Raw genomic sequence first — 19289 nt, 5'->3', positions numbered from 1 at the left:
AACTCTAAATACTTACCGGGATGTTCCGAAATTCAAAATGTTGACACTACAGCAGCTTCTTCCCATGCTGGGCAAGAAGGCTTGGCTTGTTACTCTGGACCTCAGAGGCATACCTGCATGTCCCTATCAGACAAAATTGCAGAAGATACCTCAGATTCAAAGCTGGTACAATGCACTACCAATTCTCTGCACTGCCCTTTGGCTTATCTACTGCGCCCAGGATCTTTACAAAGTGCCTGGCACCAGTAATTGCATTTTGCAGACAAAAAGGAATCCAAATATATCCATACCTGGACAACTGCCTCATTCAAGCTGAGACAAAGGACATTCTTCTAAAGCATCTGGCATTTGTAAAAAGGTTGCTAATTTCTCTAGGGTACACAGTAAACGAAAAGAAGTCAAAACTAGTGCCCTCACAACAGATATTCCTGGGTGCCAGCTTAAATACAACGGCCCAGATGGCTTATCTCTCCCCAGACAAACAAGGACAACTGACTCAATATTTTCAGTTACTGGCAAAAAAGTCCCATCTCCCTGCAAGAAAAATTCTGCAGGCCCTGGGATTCATGGCATCCTGCATACTACTAATTCCATATGCCAGACTGCATATGAGGAAATTACAATGGTACCTAAAGAGTGTTTGGACTCAACACTCTCACAGTTTAGAAGCAGTAATACCATTAATTCCCTGCCTACAACAGGAGTTTCGATGGTGGGCACAGGCATGTCACCTCAACAAGGGTCAGCCTTTTACTCTACCCACAGCCAGACCGACTCTAACAGATGCTTTGGATTATGCCTGGGGAGCACACCTGGCAGGAAAATGTATTCAGGGCAAGTGGGCCACAGACCAAATGCATCTTCACATCAATCAAAAAGAGATGTTTGCTGTTCAAAATGCCCTAACAGCTTTCAAAGACTTTCTGCATCCAGGACAATTATTATTAAAGACAGACAACACCACAATAATGTGGTACATAAACAAGCAAGGGGGCACTCATTCTTACCCCGTATGCAGGCGAGCCATGACCTTGTGGAACACCGCTCTAACTTATCAAGTTCATCTGCAAGCACAATTCCTGCCAGGAAAGAAAAATACTCTTTCAGACTATCTAAGCAGAAATATCATGGACCCTCACGAATGGAAATTGAATCGACAAATCTTGAGCATGGTAACGCAAAAATGGGGATGCCCAGACATAGATCTTTTTGCCTCCCCACTGAATTGCCAACTACAAAAATTCTGCACAAGGACTTACCACACACAAGCATGGAAAGTGGATGCTCTCTCATTCAGCTGGAAAAGCCTAAAAGTTTATGCCTTCCCACCACTGCCTCTCCTTTCAAAGGTACTCCTAAAAGCCAAACAAGAAAAACCACAGATGATCCTGATTGCTCAGATCCTGATTGCTCCAGACTGGCCATGCCAGCACTGGTACCCAATCTTAAAGAACTTAGCTCAAGGCCCACCATGGATTTTGCCTCAAATTTCACACCTTCTGACTCAACAAAACAATCGGATCCTGCACGGTCAGCTCAAAACCCTAAACCTGGCTGCATGGCAGATTCATTAGTCAAACAGGCAACACCTCTCTCTAAAGCTGTTATGGATGTGATTTTGGAGGCCAGAAGGCCTAGCACCAGGAAATCTTACTCAGAAAAATGGAAGAGATTTTGCGCCTGGAACCAGGCTCAAAGCCTTGACCCTCTTGTCCCAAACATTCCTCAGATTTTACAATACTTAACTGAGATGCTGGACAAAGGCCTATCCTCATCAATTAAGATCCACGACTCTGCCATTTCAGCACATTACAACACGGATCCGGGATCCTCCTTTATTCTCTCATCCCTTGCTAAAGCAGTACCTCAGAGGGGCTAAAAACATAATACCGCCCTGGAGGGCACCAACACCAACTTGGGACCTCAATTTTGTTTTGGAAAAACTGACCCTGCCACCTTTTGAGTCAGCCAATACTGCCGATCTAAAATTTTTATCATGGAAAACAGCTCTGCTCCTGGCAGTAACTTCAGCACGAAGAGTCTCAGAGCTACAGGCATTAATGGCAGTGGAACCTTTTATAATTTTTCACCAGGACAGGGTTTCTTTAAGGACAAACCCTACCTTTGTGCCAAAGCTGGTATCTAGTGTGGCTCTTAACCAATCCATCCATTTGCCAACTTTTTATCCAAACCCCCAGAATAAAGGGGAGAAACTTCTGCACTCTTTGGACATACACAGGCAGCTACGCTTCTGCTTGGACAAAACAAAAGCTTTCAAGAAAACTGAGCAAGAAGGCTTGGCTTGTGACTCTGAAGCTCAGAGGCATACCTGCATGTCCCTATCAGACAAAATTGCAGAAGATACCTCAAATTCAAAGCTGGTACAATGCACTACCAATTCTCTGCACTGCCCTTTGGCTTATCTACTGCGCCCAGGATCACAGGGCAAGGATATCTCAAAGCAGACTATCTCCAAATGGATAGGACACTGTATTCGTTACTGCTACACACAGCATGGAAAATCAGTCCCAAATAACATTAGGCCACATTCCACCAGGGTGACAGCCATTTCAACAGCCTTTCTCAGAGGAGTACCTACCAAGGAAATTTTGGAGGCTGCAACTTGGAGTTCAGTGCACACCTTTACCAAGCATGGGGTGGGAGGTTGGCATAATGGTTTAGGTGTTTGCCTTACAAACACAAGGTGCAGGGTTTGACTCTCACATGGGATAATTGGCGAGGCTTAAAATGGCCCCCAAGGGCAGTTAGCCTAGTACTAATCTATGAACCTCTATTACCACTTGCCTCTTTACTCTAAATCCAGAGCAGGATTTGCCACTGCAGTTCTGCAGGGCCTCATAGCCAATCCCAACTCTTTATAGACCAGCCACCCAACCTTAGCTTTGGGATTCTACCCAAGTGTAATGACTGCAGCAGTGTAACACGATGAACATAGTACAGTTTTGTACCTACCATAAATGTAGATGTTGGAGTGTTCACACTGCTGCAGTCCAGGTTACCCTCCCTCCATCCCCTCTGTCCTAGCTGGACTTATCTATACTTTTCTATCCTATACAACCTTTGTGGTGTATTTGCTTGTAACTGAAGGTATTGTTTTTATTTTATATATATATGTTTTATTAGCAATATGTATTGCCTACCTACTTGGGGTCACCTGACATCTGGGGCAAGAAAAACTGAAGAAAATGGCGTCGGGTGCATCTTGTATACCCCTGGCGCACTGACGTCAGGGAAGAAGCGACAGCAACCGACGCCGGACCAAGACTTTGGAACTCTGGCCGACTGCGGGACTGCCTGACGGCAGGATAACCCAAGTGCAATGACTGCAGCAGTGTGAACACTCGAACATCTATATTTATGGTAAGTACAAGACTGTACTTTTTGGAATATTAATGGGGGGTCATTGTATAATCAGGCTCCTTTTCCACAGAACCATGGAACAGTATAGCAGTCTCACAGTTCTGTTTTCTTTTGAACCCAGGAAAACAAATTTAAAGGAGCCCTTCCTAACACAACAGGCTGAGTCTGTGACTCAACTGCTGGGTGACTCTGCTTGTGGCCATTACCAGTTTATGAGATCATTCAGTGTAGTCTCTGGGTCTCTCTTGGTGTAGCTCCTTCAGCCAGTATGGACTGGGTGGGGTCAGCAGCTTTTCAGATGCCCTGGACGGGGTAGGGTAGAGCCACTCTCCTCATTCTGTGAGGAGGGAGTGTTTCCCTGCATAGCTGGGCTAAGAGACCTGGTCAGCAAGGATTGGGATGCCTCTAGAAGAAGAGACAATGTCAACATTTGTCTTTCTCAGACTGTTCTGTTAAGGAAGAGTTGAAAGATTTGGCTCTGTGTTTAATGCAGGCACTCTAACCTCTTAAAGGAGACTGGAATTTTTCAAAAAAAAATATAAGTCCATTCTCTGTTTCCCAGGATTCCCTGTCTGATGACCAAGAGAAAAGTGAAAGGGCATCTTTTCATATTTTTGCCAAAGTACTTTATTTTGCCTCCGAGAAAAGCATTTTTCTCAGTTTGCTGTGGAGGGGTAATCTTTTTTTTCTTAAACTGTTTCTAGTGTGAATGAGATGTTTCATTAGGAACATTAGTTCTAGTTTTACTTCAGAAAGCAAGTCCTCTCCTCTTTGAATTCTTTGATAGCTTCTGTCTCCCAGGTAACAAAGCACTCTAAAGTGTACTTAATGATTTTGCTGAATCTACTAAGGGCAGCAGCTTCTGCCTCTTATGAGAAGGTTTGCATGGGTGTGTATGCAGAAGTTTGCTGAATATGCTTAATCCAAATTCTCCTTTGAACAAGGTTTTGTTTGGTCTTTCAGCTACTACTGAGGTATTCAGATTAAAACAGGAAATTGATTCAGAGCGTTACACAGATTTGTCAGCCTTTGCAAAAAAAAAAAAAAAAAAATTTCTGCAAACTCTAGCTCTTTAACAAAAAGCAATATAAACCATCTTAGTAAGCTTCTAACAAGCAGAAATTCAAGAAAAAATTGGCAGGAAAATTCAAAGAAAGAAGGAAAGCCTTAAAGAAAAGGACAGATTAATAATGCAGAATGACTTGCAGCATTCTTCTTCAACCTGCCTCCCCACCCTGGCATTCCTTTTAAAGTTGACTGTGCTTGGTTCACCGCTTTCATTTTGTTATAATAGATTCTGTAAGGCAAATGGTAGTTCAAGAGGTTACAGGTGGCAGTGTGTAAGTCTCTATTCTTCCCTGTAGATCCCCCCTAGTTCTCCAAGTCAGACTTGCCTGTTTTTACAGTCGTCAACCAAATACTTTCTGTGGGAGTTAGAACTAGTTCCTTTAGATCAGTGGAGCAAAGGTTTTTATTCAGGATCTTTTCAGGTGTCAAAGGATACCTCTTGAAGATCAGGAGACCCTTCAAGCTGTTGCATCTCTTTCCTTCTTTCATTTTTTTTTTTTGGGGGGGGGGTGTTAAGCCTAGATTCAAAGGATGCTTGACTGGCTTCCTGTTACAAATTTCAAAAGTTTTCTAAGGTTTTCTTTGTCAGGCTTATATTATCAGTTATGTGCATTACCTTTTGATTATCTACTGCTTCAAGGGTGTTGGAAAGTGTCTGTCTCCTGTGACAACCCATTGGAGATGCAGGGCATTCACATTTTTCCTTATTTAGATAACTTGTGTATCTTTGAAGAGTCTTTCTCCATGTCAGAAATCTCTTACATTAGTGTGAAGTGTCCTCCTCAACCAATGATTCTAAGTAAACATTCAAAAGTTCTCCTTGACTCCTCCTTACAGGTAGTGTTTCTAGGGTGCCTTCTGTATCTCCATGTAAAAGGCATTCCTTCCACAGGAAAAAAGTAGACCTGTATCTGAATTTGTTCCTGAACTTTTCTAGTCAGTCTTAAACTTCAGCAATAACGTATCTGTGGATTCTAGGGTTCATGGCTGCTGTGATCCTCATGATTCCCTTTGCCATATTCGTATGACAGTGCCATAATTCCTGAAAACAGTATGATCCCAGCATCTTCACTCCCTGACATTTCAGGTTCCAGTGTTGGAATTTGTGAAGAGAAATTTGCTTTAATGGTAGTTTACCACTTACCTATTTTCCTCCAAATACTTCTACACAGTCTGTAGCTACAGGTATACTGGATTTTGCATGAGACGTGCAGTCTGTTGGGAGGGTTAAAGAACTACTGAGCTCATAGAACAGGTCAAAGCACATCCATGTAAAACAGATGTTAGCTGCTGTTCTTGCTGTCAGTTTTCCACCATATGTGTTCTCCAGGTCCTCTTCAAGTGATCACAGACAACACTGCATTGATGTGGTACATAAACAGAGGAGTACCAGAGCTTACCCTCTTCAGGCTGGTAATGGTAGCTTGGGAGGTAGCAATTTAACACAGTTTAACTTTCAAAGCTTCTTACATCAGAGCAGAATATTGTGGTAGACCAACTGAGCAGGACCAGGACAGATGGCCATGAATGGAAGTAGAATTGGGGGGGGTCTTCCAGTAATTGATCCAGATCTGGAGATCTCTTGAAGTAGATCAGTTTGCCTCATTTCAAAACAGATAAATTGTTCCAGGATTCCTTGCAAACAGGCCTGGAAATCAGATGGTTATTTCCTTGGTCAGAATGTTCCTGTATATATTTCGATCCTTTCCTCTGGTGTATAGGATCATTCTGAAGCTTCAGAAGGACTGTCCAGATACGATCATGGTGAATTCCTTCTGGCCCAGGCAACAGTGGTTCTCCCTTATTATGGAATTGGTGAAAGGAAATTACTACAAGCTTACTTGCACAAGACTAGGGTGTTTGGTACATTCTAGTCTCAAACAACTAGAGCAAGACAGTCTGTGTGATTCAGTTTTGATTCCTTTTAGACACCCTTTTTCTGAATGCATGTATCGTGTTTTTGAGGCAAAGAAATGTGCTACGAGAAAATCTTATACTGCTAGTTGGTACTGCACTAAAACGCAGAGCCCACTCAGTGTTTCTGTAATATGGGTTTTTCAATATTTGTGCGAGTTATCTTCTGGGTTTTTATATTTTTCTGTCTAGGTGCAATTCTCAGCCATTTCAGCAGTCTGCCCTTGGATCTTCCCCTTTAGGCAGTCTTTGGTCAAGCTCCTCTTGGAAGGGATTTTGCATTTACATCCACCTGGGAAACAGGTGGCACCTACTTGGCATCTTAAGTTTGTTTTGGAAGTGTTTGTTTTTGCTCTTTTTGACCCGCTCATTAGGCTAATTTTATAATTAGTTACTTGGGAAACAGCATTGCTACTTGCTCTGACATCTGTAAGGGAAGTTTAAGTTGCAGGTTGTTATGGTGGGTCAACCGTATTTGGTGTTTCATAAAGACAGGATTTCTTTGAGAACAAATCCCTCATTTATGCCAAAAGTTGTTTGAATATACATTGAATCACATGTTCCATCTCCCCAACTTCTTTCCAGAACTTAAAACCAGGGAGAAAAAATTCTTGTACTGTGGACATATATAGGCAGCACAGGTATTTTAACAGCTAAACCTTTCAGGAAAGCTGAACAGCTGTTCATTTCCTATGAAAGTAAAAAAGGGAAACCTGTGTCAACAGTCTATGGCTATATCTTTTTATTGTTCATACCATAACAAGACACTTCTAGGCACAGTCAAGGCTCATTCTACAAGTGGCTTGGCTTCGACTATGGCGTTTTGGAAAGAGGTGGACCCTAGAAGCATTCTAGAGGTAGTTGCTTGGCCCTCTGTACATAATTTTGAAAAGCGTTGCAAATTAATTTTCTTCTCCAGGTCTGTTTCAAGCTTTGCAAGGACCTTTCTTCAAGGGCTCCTGGACCATCTTCCTTCCTCCTCCCAGTCTGTATAAGCTTTGGTAGACTTTACCTGTACAGCTAAGGTTGTTGTAGTAGTTATGTAATGATTGAACGTTCTACAGTTTGTCAACATGCCATAGCATTACATGTTCAAATAAATCATTGCTGCAGCAGCTTCCTCCCTCTAATCCCCCTGGTTGCTTTTATGCTTTTGCCAGGGTGAGGTGTCATATAACTGTACCTGTCGTTTACATTCTTATCAGGACTATAGCTTCCCTCTTTTCAGGTGACAATGAAATCTTGATGTTTTTGGTATTTAGGCTGGTGCTGTTCTCCATTCAGAAACTCTTGCTGCCAGCAGCTTGGGTGCATGTCGAGAGCTTGTAAGACTTGGAAGCTCACCGGCTGATATATCCCTGGCAAGATATCACCCGTACAGCTAAGGGTACTGTAGCAGTGATTTATTTGAACCTGTGCTGTTATGGTGAGCTTACTTGCACAACTGTACTTTCATAATTACTGTAATGATGACCTGTCTTAATAGTTTGAAAACCTTAATAGCCAGCACATTGCAACAGTATACTGTGTACATGTTGGGCTTAAGTACATTCTCTGTTCCATTTAGTCTGTAATTTTTACATTTAATGGAATGGTTTGCTTAACATACTATATGGTAGTATTCAGTAATATTTTTAGTATGATTGATTTTATTGTACTGGAGTTTTCCTTTATAGCTCTCTAGTCTTAAGTTTTATGGATTTTTGTTGTCACCATAATTAACAGAACATAATACAAACAGCTGTATAGAAAGACAGCACATTATCTAAGTATATTTTGTTTCTTTGTAGAGTTTGTTTTATTTATAAGGATAGTGTCTTTTTACCTGTAACCTAATACTTTGTCATTTTTTTAATCTTCATTTCAACAGAAACTACGACTCTGTATGGAAAAGGCTGACCAGAAAGCTCCTGAGTATATCAAGATGGCAGAATCGTTAAAGTAGGTACTTGCATTTAATGTTAATTATAAGATAAAGAAGCAGTAGTTGGACAGAGTTATGAATTTTTTCCTACAGGTTTTCTCAGTGCTGCTTACTTTAGTAAGCTGTTAAACATCAGAGTGAAAGAGCACCAAAGCCTTCAGCATCTTTTTCAAAAAGCATTGTATTGTTTATAAAGTACATATCGATATTCTTGCCTTCAAACAATTCTGCTGACAGTGTAACTGTTCAGTAGTTTATTTGTTTAACATTTGTGTACTTGGGAAAGTCTGACTGGGACAGAGCCCATTTTCAGCAGAGACCTGGAGAGAAATGGTCCCAGATGCATGTCTTTGGAATGTATGAGTAAGCCGGAGCACCCAGACAAAACCCACGTGAATGCAGGAAGGACATGCAGACTCCACACAGAAGGCACCCCAGCTGAGAATTGAAATGGAGAACCTCTTGCTGTGATGTGACAATGTTAACCACTGCACCACTGCCCGCCCAGTTACCTTGGTGCAGCTCTAGATGATACTGACAAGTCAGCACATTCATGCTTGATAATCGATATAGCTGTCTTATTTCTTCCTTCTAGCAATGGTTGGGTAAATTCTTGTTCCTTCCAAGAAGAGTTGCTTTATTACATTGCCAGAGTGACATTTTTTGTTAGTGTTTGATCAAACTTGGTCAAATTAAGCTTGTATTACCCGAGATGAAATTTCTACATCTGTAGCTAAGCGTAATAGATGTGTTTGGAATGGAGCATACAAATTTATTTGAGATGTGTATAAAAATGTAGGTATGCGGCCAGGGTTAGAAGATTAAAGTACTGAGATTAATTTTATTAAGAGAAAACAATTAAGGTTATAGCTCTGACGTTTCTAGAAGACTAGGTTGAAAGGTATACTGAGGGTGAAATTGTTGCAGAATATAAAAAAAATACCCCTAGGTTATTTTGCTTTATTTCACCATGGAGTTTCCTTCCTCAGAGGGCATTAACGTCAAGGATTTATAAAGATAAAGGTTTTCTTTTCCAGTATTTAAAAGAAAGCGTATACATAGCCGATGTTGTTTATGTTACAATGTACTTCACACACACATATATATATAAATATCACAAAGAATACCAGTGCTAAAAAGATGGAAACTTTGAATTTGTGAATACAGTTAAAGGAAACTGTATGTAATTGCCTAATACATATAACATCTTAAAATGTTAAGTTTGTGACACTAACATGTATTTTATTTCTGCATAGTACTATTGTGAAACATTAGGGAGTGAAACATTAGGGAGTGACATTGGATTGGCTATAACAACTTGTTTATTATACTGTGCAAATGTACTCATTTTTTCTGTCCATATGATAGCGTAATTACTTTAGCAGGTCATAGGTGCAACAGTTATGTTTTACTTCTTGGTTGTGTTGTAGACTTGCTTATGTTGTAACGGGAGTTTAACGAAGATGGAAATTCTCTAGTGTATGGAGGTCGGGAATCTTGTACCTTTTGGCTGTCGTCAATATTTCCCCTAGCGGTTAGCATTGAGGCTAAGGAGCATTTTCTAAAACTGAGGAGTTGAATAATACAAGTGATTTCATAATTTATAAAACACTATCATTCCATATGGCTTTTAACATATGCCTCAGTTACATCCTTTTTAGTTGTGGACTCTTGTATAGGTTATGTCCTGTATACTTTTACATGGTGTTGTATCCCCATGCATTTTAGAGAGCACTTCTGCACCGTTTATTTTTTTATTTATTTATTTATTTATTTTTTAAGACATAAAAATTTTAACAGAAAGCTGTGGCATACAGATGCAGTCTACTTATACTGTGTCACTAATTAATGCTTCTAGTAAAATACAAGTAGCTTTCGGAAGTTGTGTCATTAAGAGGCAGTTATAACCAACCTAAGAGGTGTGTAGTGTGGCCACTTGCTAAAGACAAGATTCTCATCTGTATTAATCCACAAGATTTGTAGAAAGTAAAAAATACATTACCCTTTGATTGTAGTTGAGAATGTACTTTTAACATTGCCATATGCCAAGTTCTTTAGGGGACTAGATACAGACCCTATATTTTGGAAACTATACATTTAATTCACCACCAGATAGCTACAGACTTGTGTTTAGTATCTCATCAATGCCAGGGGTGCTCAAAAGAGCTATTGACAACTAATTGATCTGCTGCTTTTTGTCGGGCACAAGAACAGTATAACAAGACACTGATACAGCTGCTAAATAAACTTAACATAACTATAGAGATAAATAGAAGCAAAACTAAAATGAATGTCAAGTCTGAACCGCGCTGTAAAATTAGATGGACTGAATCCTGATTCATAATCAGATATACAAATGCCAAAGCCAGAAAACACTCGAGCATTAGAAATGTTTCTAGGAATGCTGCAGTATACAACTTTGTTCTTAAAATTTCTGAGTTGATTGTACTTCTAAGAAAGCTGTTTCAATCTTCTTGATTATGATCACAGCTGCAGTAGCTTAAGCTGTATGAGTTCTATCATAATCGGGATACAACAGCCGGCCAACTTTGAAAGCTTTAGGGCACCTTCCACATGCCCAAACAGTAATTTCGAGCTGTGCTGACTAAAAGTCAAGTTTGTACAATGTCCTTAAGATCTGTATTGCCACCGAAGAGATCGATCTTCTGTGGGCTGTCAGATCAACTGTTGGCTATGACTTTTCCAATGCTAGTCAGATATATTCCACTTTAGTTTTATCAAAGAAGACTTGCTTTTTTTTTTGTAAAATAGGAACATTTATTTTTCTTGACTGTCATGTGACTTTTGTACACTTTAGATAGGCGTGGCACTTTTTTTACTTTAATACTTTTGTAGTAAACCATTTAATTTTGCGTGAAAAGGTTATTTTACTTTTTGGGTCTGGGTAGGTGCTTTTTGCTATGTTTTTTTTTTCGTCTGGGAAACGTTACTTTTTTTACATCTTGCCTATTTTATTGACTACTGCTGCTAAGCTTCCCTAGGAATCTGGTACCATTTTTAGCTTTGCCATAAAACAACCTTCTGGCTCATTGGTTGTATCACCTTCCATTAAAGAAGGATTAAACATCATATTTGCCATCACAGCAGGCTAGCTGTTGACCTCCTCTACCTGTGAGTGACTTTGCTGAGGCCAAAGCTGGTTCCATGGACCACTCATCTTTTTCCTTGGTTCCCTGTGGTGTAATCCCTACAGCCACCATAGATCAAGGATTAAGACACATCCTGTGCAGCTGTTGGTATGCGCTTAGCAGGCAAGAGCGCCACTGTTGGTCATGGGAGAAGGAGCATGGAGAGTGCTGTGCACATCCCTAGGGAGTTTTTTTTTTCGGGTAATTCCTGGTCTCTTTCTTCAAAAATAAATGTCTAAATGAAACAATCTAAATATATGTCTTCTATTTCAATTACTGTGGACAAAAATAATTTATTAAGCTTAGTTCAGGGTTTAATGAAGGCTCTTGACTGTTCCTCTAAGACTGTTTCTGGAAAAGAAAAGAGGATTCCTCCTTCCCTTAAGAGATTCAAGAGGTTGAACCTGTGGGGGAATGTGAAGGGACAAATGTAGGTTTGTCTCTCCAGATTTCTGTTTCAGATTCTGAAAAGAGCTTGGTATCTGATGGTCCGCGTGAAGGATTCTTTCTCTGAGACTGTTTCCAGGATGTGTCTGTTTTTTCAGTGGGAAAACGGTGATGATTTAAAATCCATCAGAAAATGTTATGATTTGTTACAGCTTAAATTTCCAGAACCTTCACCTTTTCCTCCAATTCTGTGTTCCCTGGATGATGTTTTTGTTAGAGAATTCTCCCCTGATAGTCTGCACACTGCCCCTTAAAAAAAAAAAAAAAAAAAAAAGGGGGGGGGGGTGAAGATTATATAAAATCCTCAGTCTTTTAATGTTTGTGTGTACTATCCGTAAACCTTCCCCAGTAGCTATTGCTTTATTGAATCCATGTGCAGTTAAACATGTTAATACTAATCTCTTTCCATCTGACAAGGATGGGCTTTTGATAATTTTGGGAATAAGTGTATGCTCTTGCAACTTTAGTTTTTAGAATTTTCAGTTGTCAGGCTCTCACTGAAGTTTATTCTGGCTAATTGTGAAAGTATAAGGAATCTTTTGGCGTCAGTTTCTTCCTGTGAGGAAAAATGTGCTTTGTGTAATTTTGTGATGTTGTCAATCTCGCCTTTATTCTCATGTATGAGGTAGCTCCAGTCCCTTGAATCCATATTGGCCTAATACAAAAGCTTGTGGTCTTTAACTAAGTTCTCAGGCACCTTTCCCTTCCCAGAAGTGCCTCTTCATTACCTCAAATCTCATTTGCCACTTTGAATGACTTGGTCATTTCACTGAGCTCTAGGCTAAGTTTAAATTTTATATATTTCTTTCGTAGATTATATATTGCCTTTATCTTTGGTTTCTCTCAGATTTTTCTATGTTTTTCTATCCCTTTCTGGTCCTCTCTACTGAATTTTTATTAGTAAGTAGAAAGAACCATGTCCACCCTTTCCTCTCCTGTTAATCCATGGTTTTAAATTGGACTTTCTTAATTCGTCCATGAATATACAAAAAACAATTATAGAAATTGTGATATTTCTTATATTTGCTAGCTTTCTAGTTATCTTTAGTAGGTTAAGAAGTGTTAACTGTTGGTGTTTTTTCTGGTTTGCTTATTGGCAGTAGTTTTAATAGTTTTTACATTGTTTATACCCTGTTTTTGTTGGCTATTAAAATGTCTCAGAAACCTGACAAGCCCTTGACATTTAAAAACTGTGATGAGTGTGGTAAAAAAAAAAAAAAAAAAAAAAATGCCCCTGAGTAATACTCGCACAGTGTCTACTGTCTGGGCCCTTTGCACCTGCAAGAATCTTGCAGAATTTACCATGGCTTCAACCAGCATGCTTTGTTAGTGAGAGAAAATAAGTTGATGTTAAAGGGTTTATTGAAAAGCCTTTGTTCTGAAGCCATTTTGTGCCATGAGTTTGTCAAATCTTCAGCAGCTTCTTCAACTTCGTCTGATAAACTGAAAAAGATTCCTCTGTCGACTCAGAAGGTTTCATTGGAGCTGGCTCAGAAAAAACTAAAACTGTGTTCTCCTTTAAGTACTTCGGAGCAGAAGAGTATCTGATCCAAAGGGTCATTGGAGTGTTTACTAGTCTCTGCTCCAACAAGCTCTGCTTAGAAGCCAACTCTGTCTCCTTCCATTGAAAAAGTTTCTTCCAGATTGTGAGGTCCAAGTCTCCCAACTCTATCAACCTGTTCCACTAGGAGCCTATCCGACGATGTGGATAGGGTAGTACAGAGGTTATTCAAGACACCAGCGCTGGTGAAGTTGTTTCGACTTCTGAGCCATCCAAACCTGCCCTGGGTAGCTTCTCCATCTTCTGACCCAACCATTCAGTTCGGAGCCGGAAGATTCTGATGTTCGGATTGTGTCTGATCAGAGACCTTCACTGCCATCTGCTCCAAGTTTCTCCGCTTTGTCCATACGGAAGGACTCTAGAAGCCATAGCTCTCTGGTCGGACCCGAGGATCATGATCTGACCACTTTTTCTTCAGATCAGACACTGCCACTTGGAGCATCAGCTCGGATGAGCTCTGATCCTACCTCCGCCTCAGATTTCATGTCTTCTGGTACAGAGGGGGACCTCCAGCCTATGACTGCTTTTTTGTCAGATCCAGTGAGTTCATCGGATCAGGGCCAAGGAGTCTTTGAGGCTATGAGGAGAGCCTTGACTGCTTCTCAGTCTCACTCTGTTCTCTCAGTATCTTCCTCCCCCCTTTCCTCCTGGTGCCTTCGTCCTCTATTTTACCGCATCCACAGGGACAGTGAGGCTCCAAGCCTCAGGATGTTCCTTGGGGAACTTCCCCCTTTATGAAACCTCCTGAGATTATCCGATTGAAGAAGTCCCTTGGAAGAGGACTTGTAAGAGGAAACCTCTAGACTCCCAGGAGGAGTCAGTCACTTCAGATACTGATCTCAAGAAAGCCAAAGGGCCACAGCCACCCTCCTGAAGAGGTCTCCTATGGAGACTTCTTGGAAGTGCTTAGAGAGCTGATTGGCAGTCCAGCTCCCCTTCATCGGTGGAATCTGTATACCTGAAGGTTTTTGGGTCCCACCCTTCCACCTCCTGGATGACCCCTCCTTCCGATGAGACTTATTGATTTAATCTCTTGGAAGGCTTGGGAGACTCCAGAATAAATCCATAGATCCTGTTCCTAGGAGGCCAAATAAATATATCACATTGCCATCGGACAAGATTTTTCTTTCAAAAGAAGTTCTGGTGGATGCCATGGTCATGGCGGCGGCCACCAGAAAGGAACTTTGAGACCAGTTCCACAATCCACACTCCTAATAAAGACTCTAGGATGGATAGATATGGGAAGGGTGTCTTCTCTTCAGTGGGATTTACTATTCCCTTGCTGAATTACCTTACCACTTTACGAGAGTTCAGAGAGATCTGCTAAAGGAGTTGTCCGATACCCTGCAATGAGCTGTAGCTGATCAGGTCACAGACAAAGTAGCTTCTCAGCTTGCCACCCTAAATTCTGTTGATTCCCTTATGAGACTGATTTTGTATGCAGCAGATGAAGCGAGTAGAGCCACAGATTTAGGTATCTCTATTAGGAGATGGGCCTGGATGCGACTTTGATTTTTGTGGAGCCTTTCAAATCTTCCTTTAAGAATGCCCCCTTTGATGGCTCATCTCTTTTTGGGCCAAAAATAACAAGATGTTCAAGTGTTGTAAACAAGAAGGCAAGACCTTGTCTACTGTAGAAGTCCAATATTCGTGCTTCACTGTTGCAGTCATTACACTTGGGTTATCCTGCTGGCAGGCTACCCGCAGTTGGCCTGAATTCCAAAGTCCTGGTCCTGCGTTGGTTGCTGTCACCTCTTCCTTGACGTCAGTGCGCCAGGGGTATAAAAGATGCAGCCGAAGCAATTTTCTTCAGTCTTTCTTGCCACGCGGTGCCCGAAGCAAAAGCAGTTCGCAAGTGCCGGTCGGCCGACGCCTGAGATTTTTGAAATTGAATTTCAGATCCAAAGTATTCTATAAAGCTAAGTATCCCGTTGGGGAAACATTTTTCTTGCTCCAGACCGATGTCGGAAAAAGTTAACTATTGTATTTCTTGTGGGAAGCAAATACTTCATAAGGATTTTCATTCTTACTGTATTCCTTGCCTAGGCCCTGGCCACAACGTTGCTAGTTGTCGGTTTTGTGCTAGATTTAACCAACGCACTGTTGAGTGTCGGTACGATTTTGCTTTTCATTACTTTGGCCGAAGGTTTAACTATATAATGCCATCAGAGTAGCCGATGACCGGAGTTCATAAAAAGTGCAAGGAAAAAGAAAAGGACAGACATCCGAGGTCCAAAACCGACAAAGCCTCTTTTAGGCCAGTCGCCAGTTCTCAGTGAGGCGCTTTCGCAGCCCCTGACACCCGCTACCTCAGAGCCACAGGCCGCCTCCGGCTCCCACGTGGAGACAACTAGGCCTCTGGATACTCAAGGTATTGGGCCTTCAGAAACCAATCCCTCAGATGGGTCCAGAGCTGCTGAGCAGGCATCGGCTTCTGAGGGTGTTTTCAGACCTACACAGCTTTATATCAAGCCAACTTCAGCATCCAAGACTAAGTCTAAAACAGTGTTAAAGACAAGGAAACAAGTACAGCATTCTCCAGAACAGACTTCCATGCCTAAGAAACAGATGCTCAAAATGGCCGAAGACCTAATTACTTTGATCAGGGGTTCCCATCCCCCTCCTGATAAGAGGCCTAGGCAAGACACTGAATATGATTCCTCTGATCAGGTTTCCATTTCCTCTGACTCCTCTTCAGAACAGGGGTACTCTATTCCTCCCTATGAGGATTCTGATGCTGAAGAATCTATTCCTTCAGCTTCTCCTCCAGAGGATTACTCCTTTGGGGATACCCTGCGTACCATGAGGGAGCATTTCCACTGGGAGAGCCAAGATTACTCAGATTCCAAGAAAAGGCTCACAGACTTTATTATATTACCTCAGCGCAGACCTCTTGATATTCCACCTGTTCTAGACATTGTAGATGTATTTTCAGAGTCCAGCCTGTCTCCCGACTCTTTACCTCCTGCACCTGTCAAGCCAGACAGATGCTACAGTGTTCCAGATTCTCATAAATTTCTATATAAAAACCCTACTGCTGACCCAGAAACTATTTCTCAGGGTCCCAAAGGGGTCAAGGCTGCTACTGCAAAAAACCCTGTCCCCTCGGATAGAGATTCAAGGGCACTGGACAGATGGGGGAAAAAAGTTTACACTTCTGCTACCTTGGCTGTAAGGGCTTTAAATTGTCCGTTTCATATGCTTAAATATCAGCAATACGTCTCTGCTTAAACAAAAAATGTTGACAAATTCTGAATGTTCTGAGAACAAGGAAATGCAGGATTTATTGCATGCAGCTGTGAACAAGTGGGAAAGCATACTTTGCAATGCTGTTATGATTCACTGGAGGCCTCTTGCAGGGCCGCTGTAACAGGTTCTGTCATTAGAAGGTATGCCTGGTTAAAGGAACAGACTCTGCCTGATCATGTTAAAGCAAAATTATTGGATGCTCCATTACAGCATGATACTTTGTTTGGTTTTAAGGCAGAAGAGGTGTTAAAGAAAACTGAGGATAAAGCTAAATCTATGCAGACAGTAAAGGATTTCTTACAGGTACAGCCACCCAGATTTAGCAGGAACTGGCCTAAGAATTGGTCCTTTCCCGTGTCAGACAGGCCACAAAGAGGCCGATACAGACGCCCTAGAGGCAGACAACAGTCCCATACAGGCCCGATACAGACGCCCTAGAGGCAGACAACAGTCCCATACAGGCCCAAACAATGTGGTGCTTCTACCTCCAAAAGCGAAGAAGATAAATCACAGCCATTTAGGAAACCGTCCCAATGACTTCCTTTTGCCAATGCCAAGCATTTATCTTTTGGCAGCACCCTTAGGGGGAAAGCTAACACTTTTTTCACAAAATTGGCACATGATCACCCAGGACAAATGGGTCTTAAATATAGTCTCTCAGGGCTACAGGTTCCACTTTCACACCTGTCTAAAGGCAAAAGGTATGCCAGACCTGCCACACAATCAATGGGCAGAGGCACAAAAACAAAGTTTCATCTCTCATGGACATGAGGGCTATTCAGCCAGTGCCACAACAAGAACAGGGACAAGGATTTTACTCAAGACTTTTCTTAGTACCAAGAAAGGACAAAGCATGGAGACCAATTCTGGACCTGTCTATTCTAAATACTTTTCTGGACGTTCCGAAATTCAAAATGTTGACTCTGCAGCAGCTTCTGCCCATTTTGGGTAAGAAGGCTTGGCTTGTAACTTTGGACCTCAGAGGCATACCTGCATGTCCCAATCAGACAGTCTTGCAGAAGATACCTCAGATTCATAGCTGGCTCAATGCACTACCAATTCTCTGCACTGCCCTTTGGCTTATCTACTGCGCCCAGGGTCTTCACAAAATGCCTGGCACCAGTAATTGCTTTTTGCAGACAGAGGAATTCAAATATATCCCTACTTGGACGACTGCCTTATTCAAGCAGAGACCAGAGACATTCTACTAAAGCATCTGGCATTTGTAAAAAGATTACTAATTTGCCTAGGGTACACAGTAAACAAAAAGAAATCAAAACTAATACCCTCTCAAGACATAATATTCCTGGGTGCAAGCTTAAATACAACTGCCCAGATGGCTTATCTCACGCCAGACAAACAAAGGCAACTGACTTCTTACTTCAAAAGCATGGCAATAAAGACCCAGTTATCTGCAAGAAAAATTCTGCAGGCTCTGGGCTGCATGGCATCCTGCATTCTGCTAATTCCATATGCAAGACTGCATATGAGGAAACTACAATGGTATCTAAAAAGTGGTTTGAACTCAAACATTGCCACAGCCTGGAATCATTAATTTCACTCATTCCCTGCCTGGAACAGGAGTTTCGATGGTGGGCACAGGCCTGTCACCACAACAAGGGACAGCCATTCACTTTACCCACAGCCAGGCAAACACTAACAACAGATGCATCAGATTATGCCTGGGGGGCCCACATGGCAGGAAAATGTATTCAGGGCACATGGCCCACAAACCAAAGGCATCTTCACATCAGTCAAAGAGATGCTAGCTGTGCAAAATGCCCTGACAGCCTTCAAGGACCTACTTCATCCAGGACAGCTGCTGATAAAGACAGACAACACCACAGTCATGTGGTACATAAGCAGGGGGGCACACATTCCTACCCCCTCTGCAGACAAGCCATGATTTTGTGGAACATGGCATTGACTTACCAAGTACACCTGCAAGCACAATTCCTGCCAGGAAAAACAAATGCTCTGGCAGACTAAGCAGAAACCTCTTGGATCCTCACAAGTGACAACTAGATCCACAAATCTTCAACATGATAACAAGGAAATGGGGGTGCCCAGACAGATCTTTTTGCCTCCCCTCACAACTACCAACTTCAGAGATTCTGCACAAGGACTTGTCACAAACAAGCATGGAAAGTGGATGCTTTGCCATTCAGCTGGAACAACCTTACAGTATTTGCCTTTCCTCCACTGCCTCTCCTCCCCAAGGTACTCCTAAAGGTCAGACAGGAGAAGCCACAAATGATACTGATTGCCCCAGATTGGCCACGCCAACACTAGTACCCAATCCTAAGGAGCTTGTCTCAAGGACCAGCCTGGACATTGCCTCAAATTCCTCATTTACTGACCCAACAAAACAATCGGATCCTGCACAGCCAGCTCAGAACCCTAAATCTAGCTGCATGGCGGATAGTGTAACCATTCAGAATACACTTCTCTCTAAAGCGGTTATGGATGTTATTTTGGAGGCCAGGAGGCCCAGCACCAGAAAATCTTATGCAGAAAAATGGAAGAAATTATGTGCTTGGAACCAGGCACAAGGAATTGACACGCTTGTTCCAAATATTCCTCAGATTTTACAATA

General features: G+C 41.7%; 1 protein-coding gene across 1 annotated transcript in view; it reads left to right on the top strand.

Moving 5' to 3' along the window:
• Positions 1-19289, top strand: part of RBSN (rabenosyn, RAB effector) — a gene marked incomplete in the record, with an annotated part of 650407 nt that overhangs the window by 429566 nt on the left and 201552 nt on the right. The window contains 1 exon segment of the mRNA XM_044078624.1: positions 8234-8304. Within this exon segment, the coding sequence (XP_043934559.1) occupies positions 8234-8304 (71 nt within the window).

The sequence above is a fragment of the Protopterus annectens genome, chromosome 7.part1, assembly GCF_019279795.1.
Source record: "Protopterus annectens isolate FY-2018-M chromosome 7.part1, PAN1.0, whole genome shotgun sequence".
NCBI classification, from domain to species: domain Eukaryota; kingdom Metazoa; phylum Chordata; order Ceratodontiformes; family Protopteridae; genus Protopterus; species Protopterus annectens.
The sequence above is the reverse complement of the archived record's forward strand: the minus strand, read 5'-3'. Positions and strand labels throughout refer to the sequence as shown.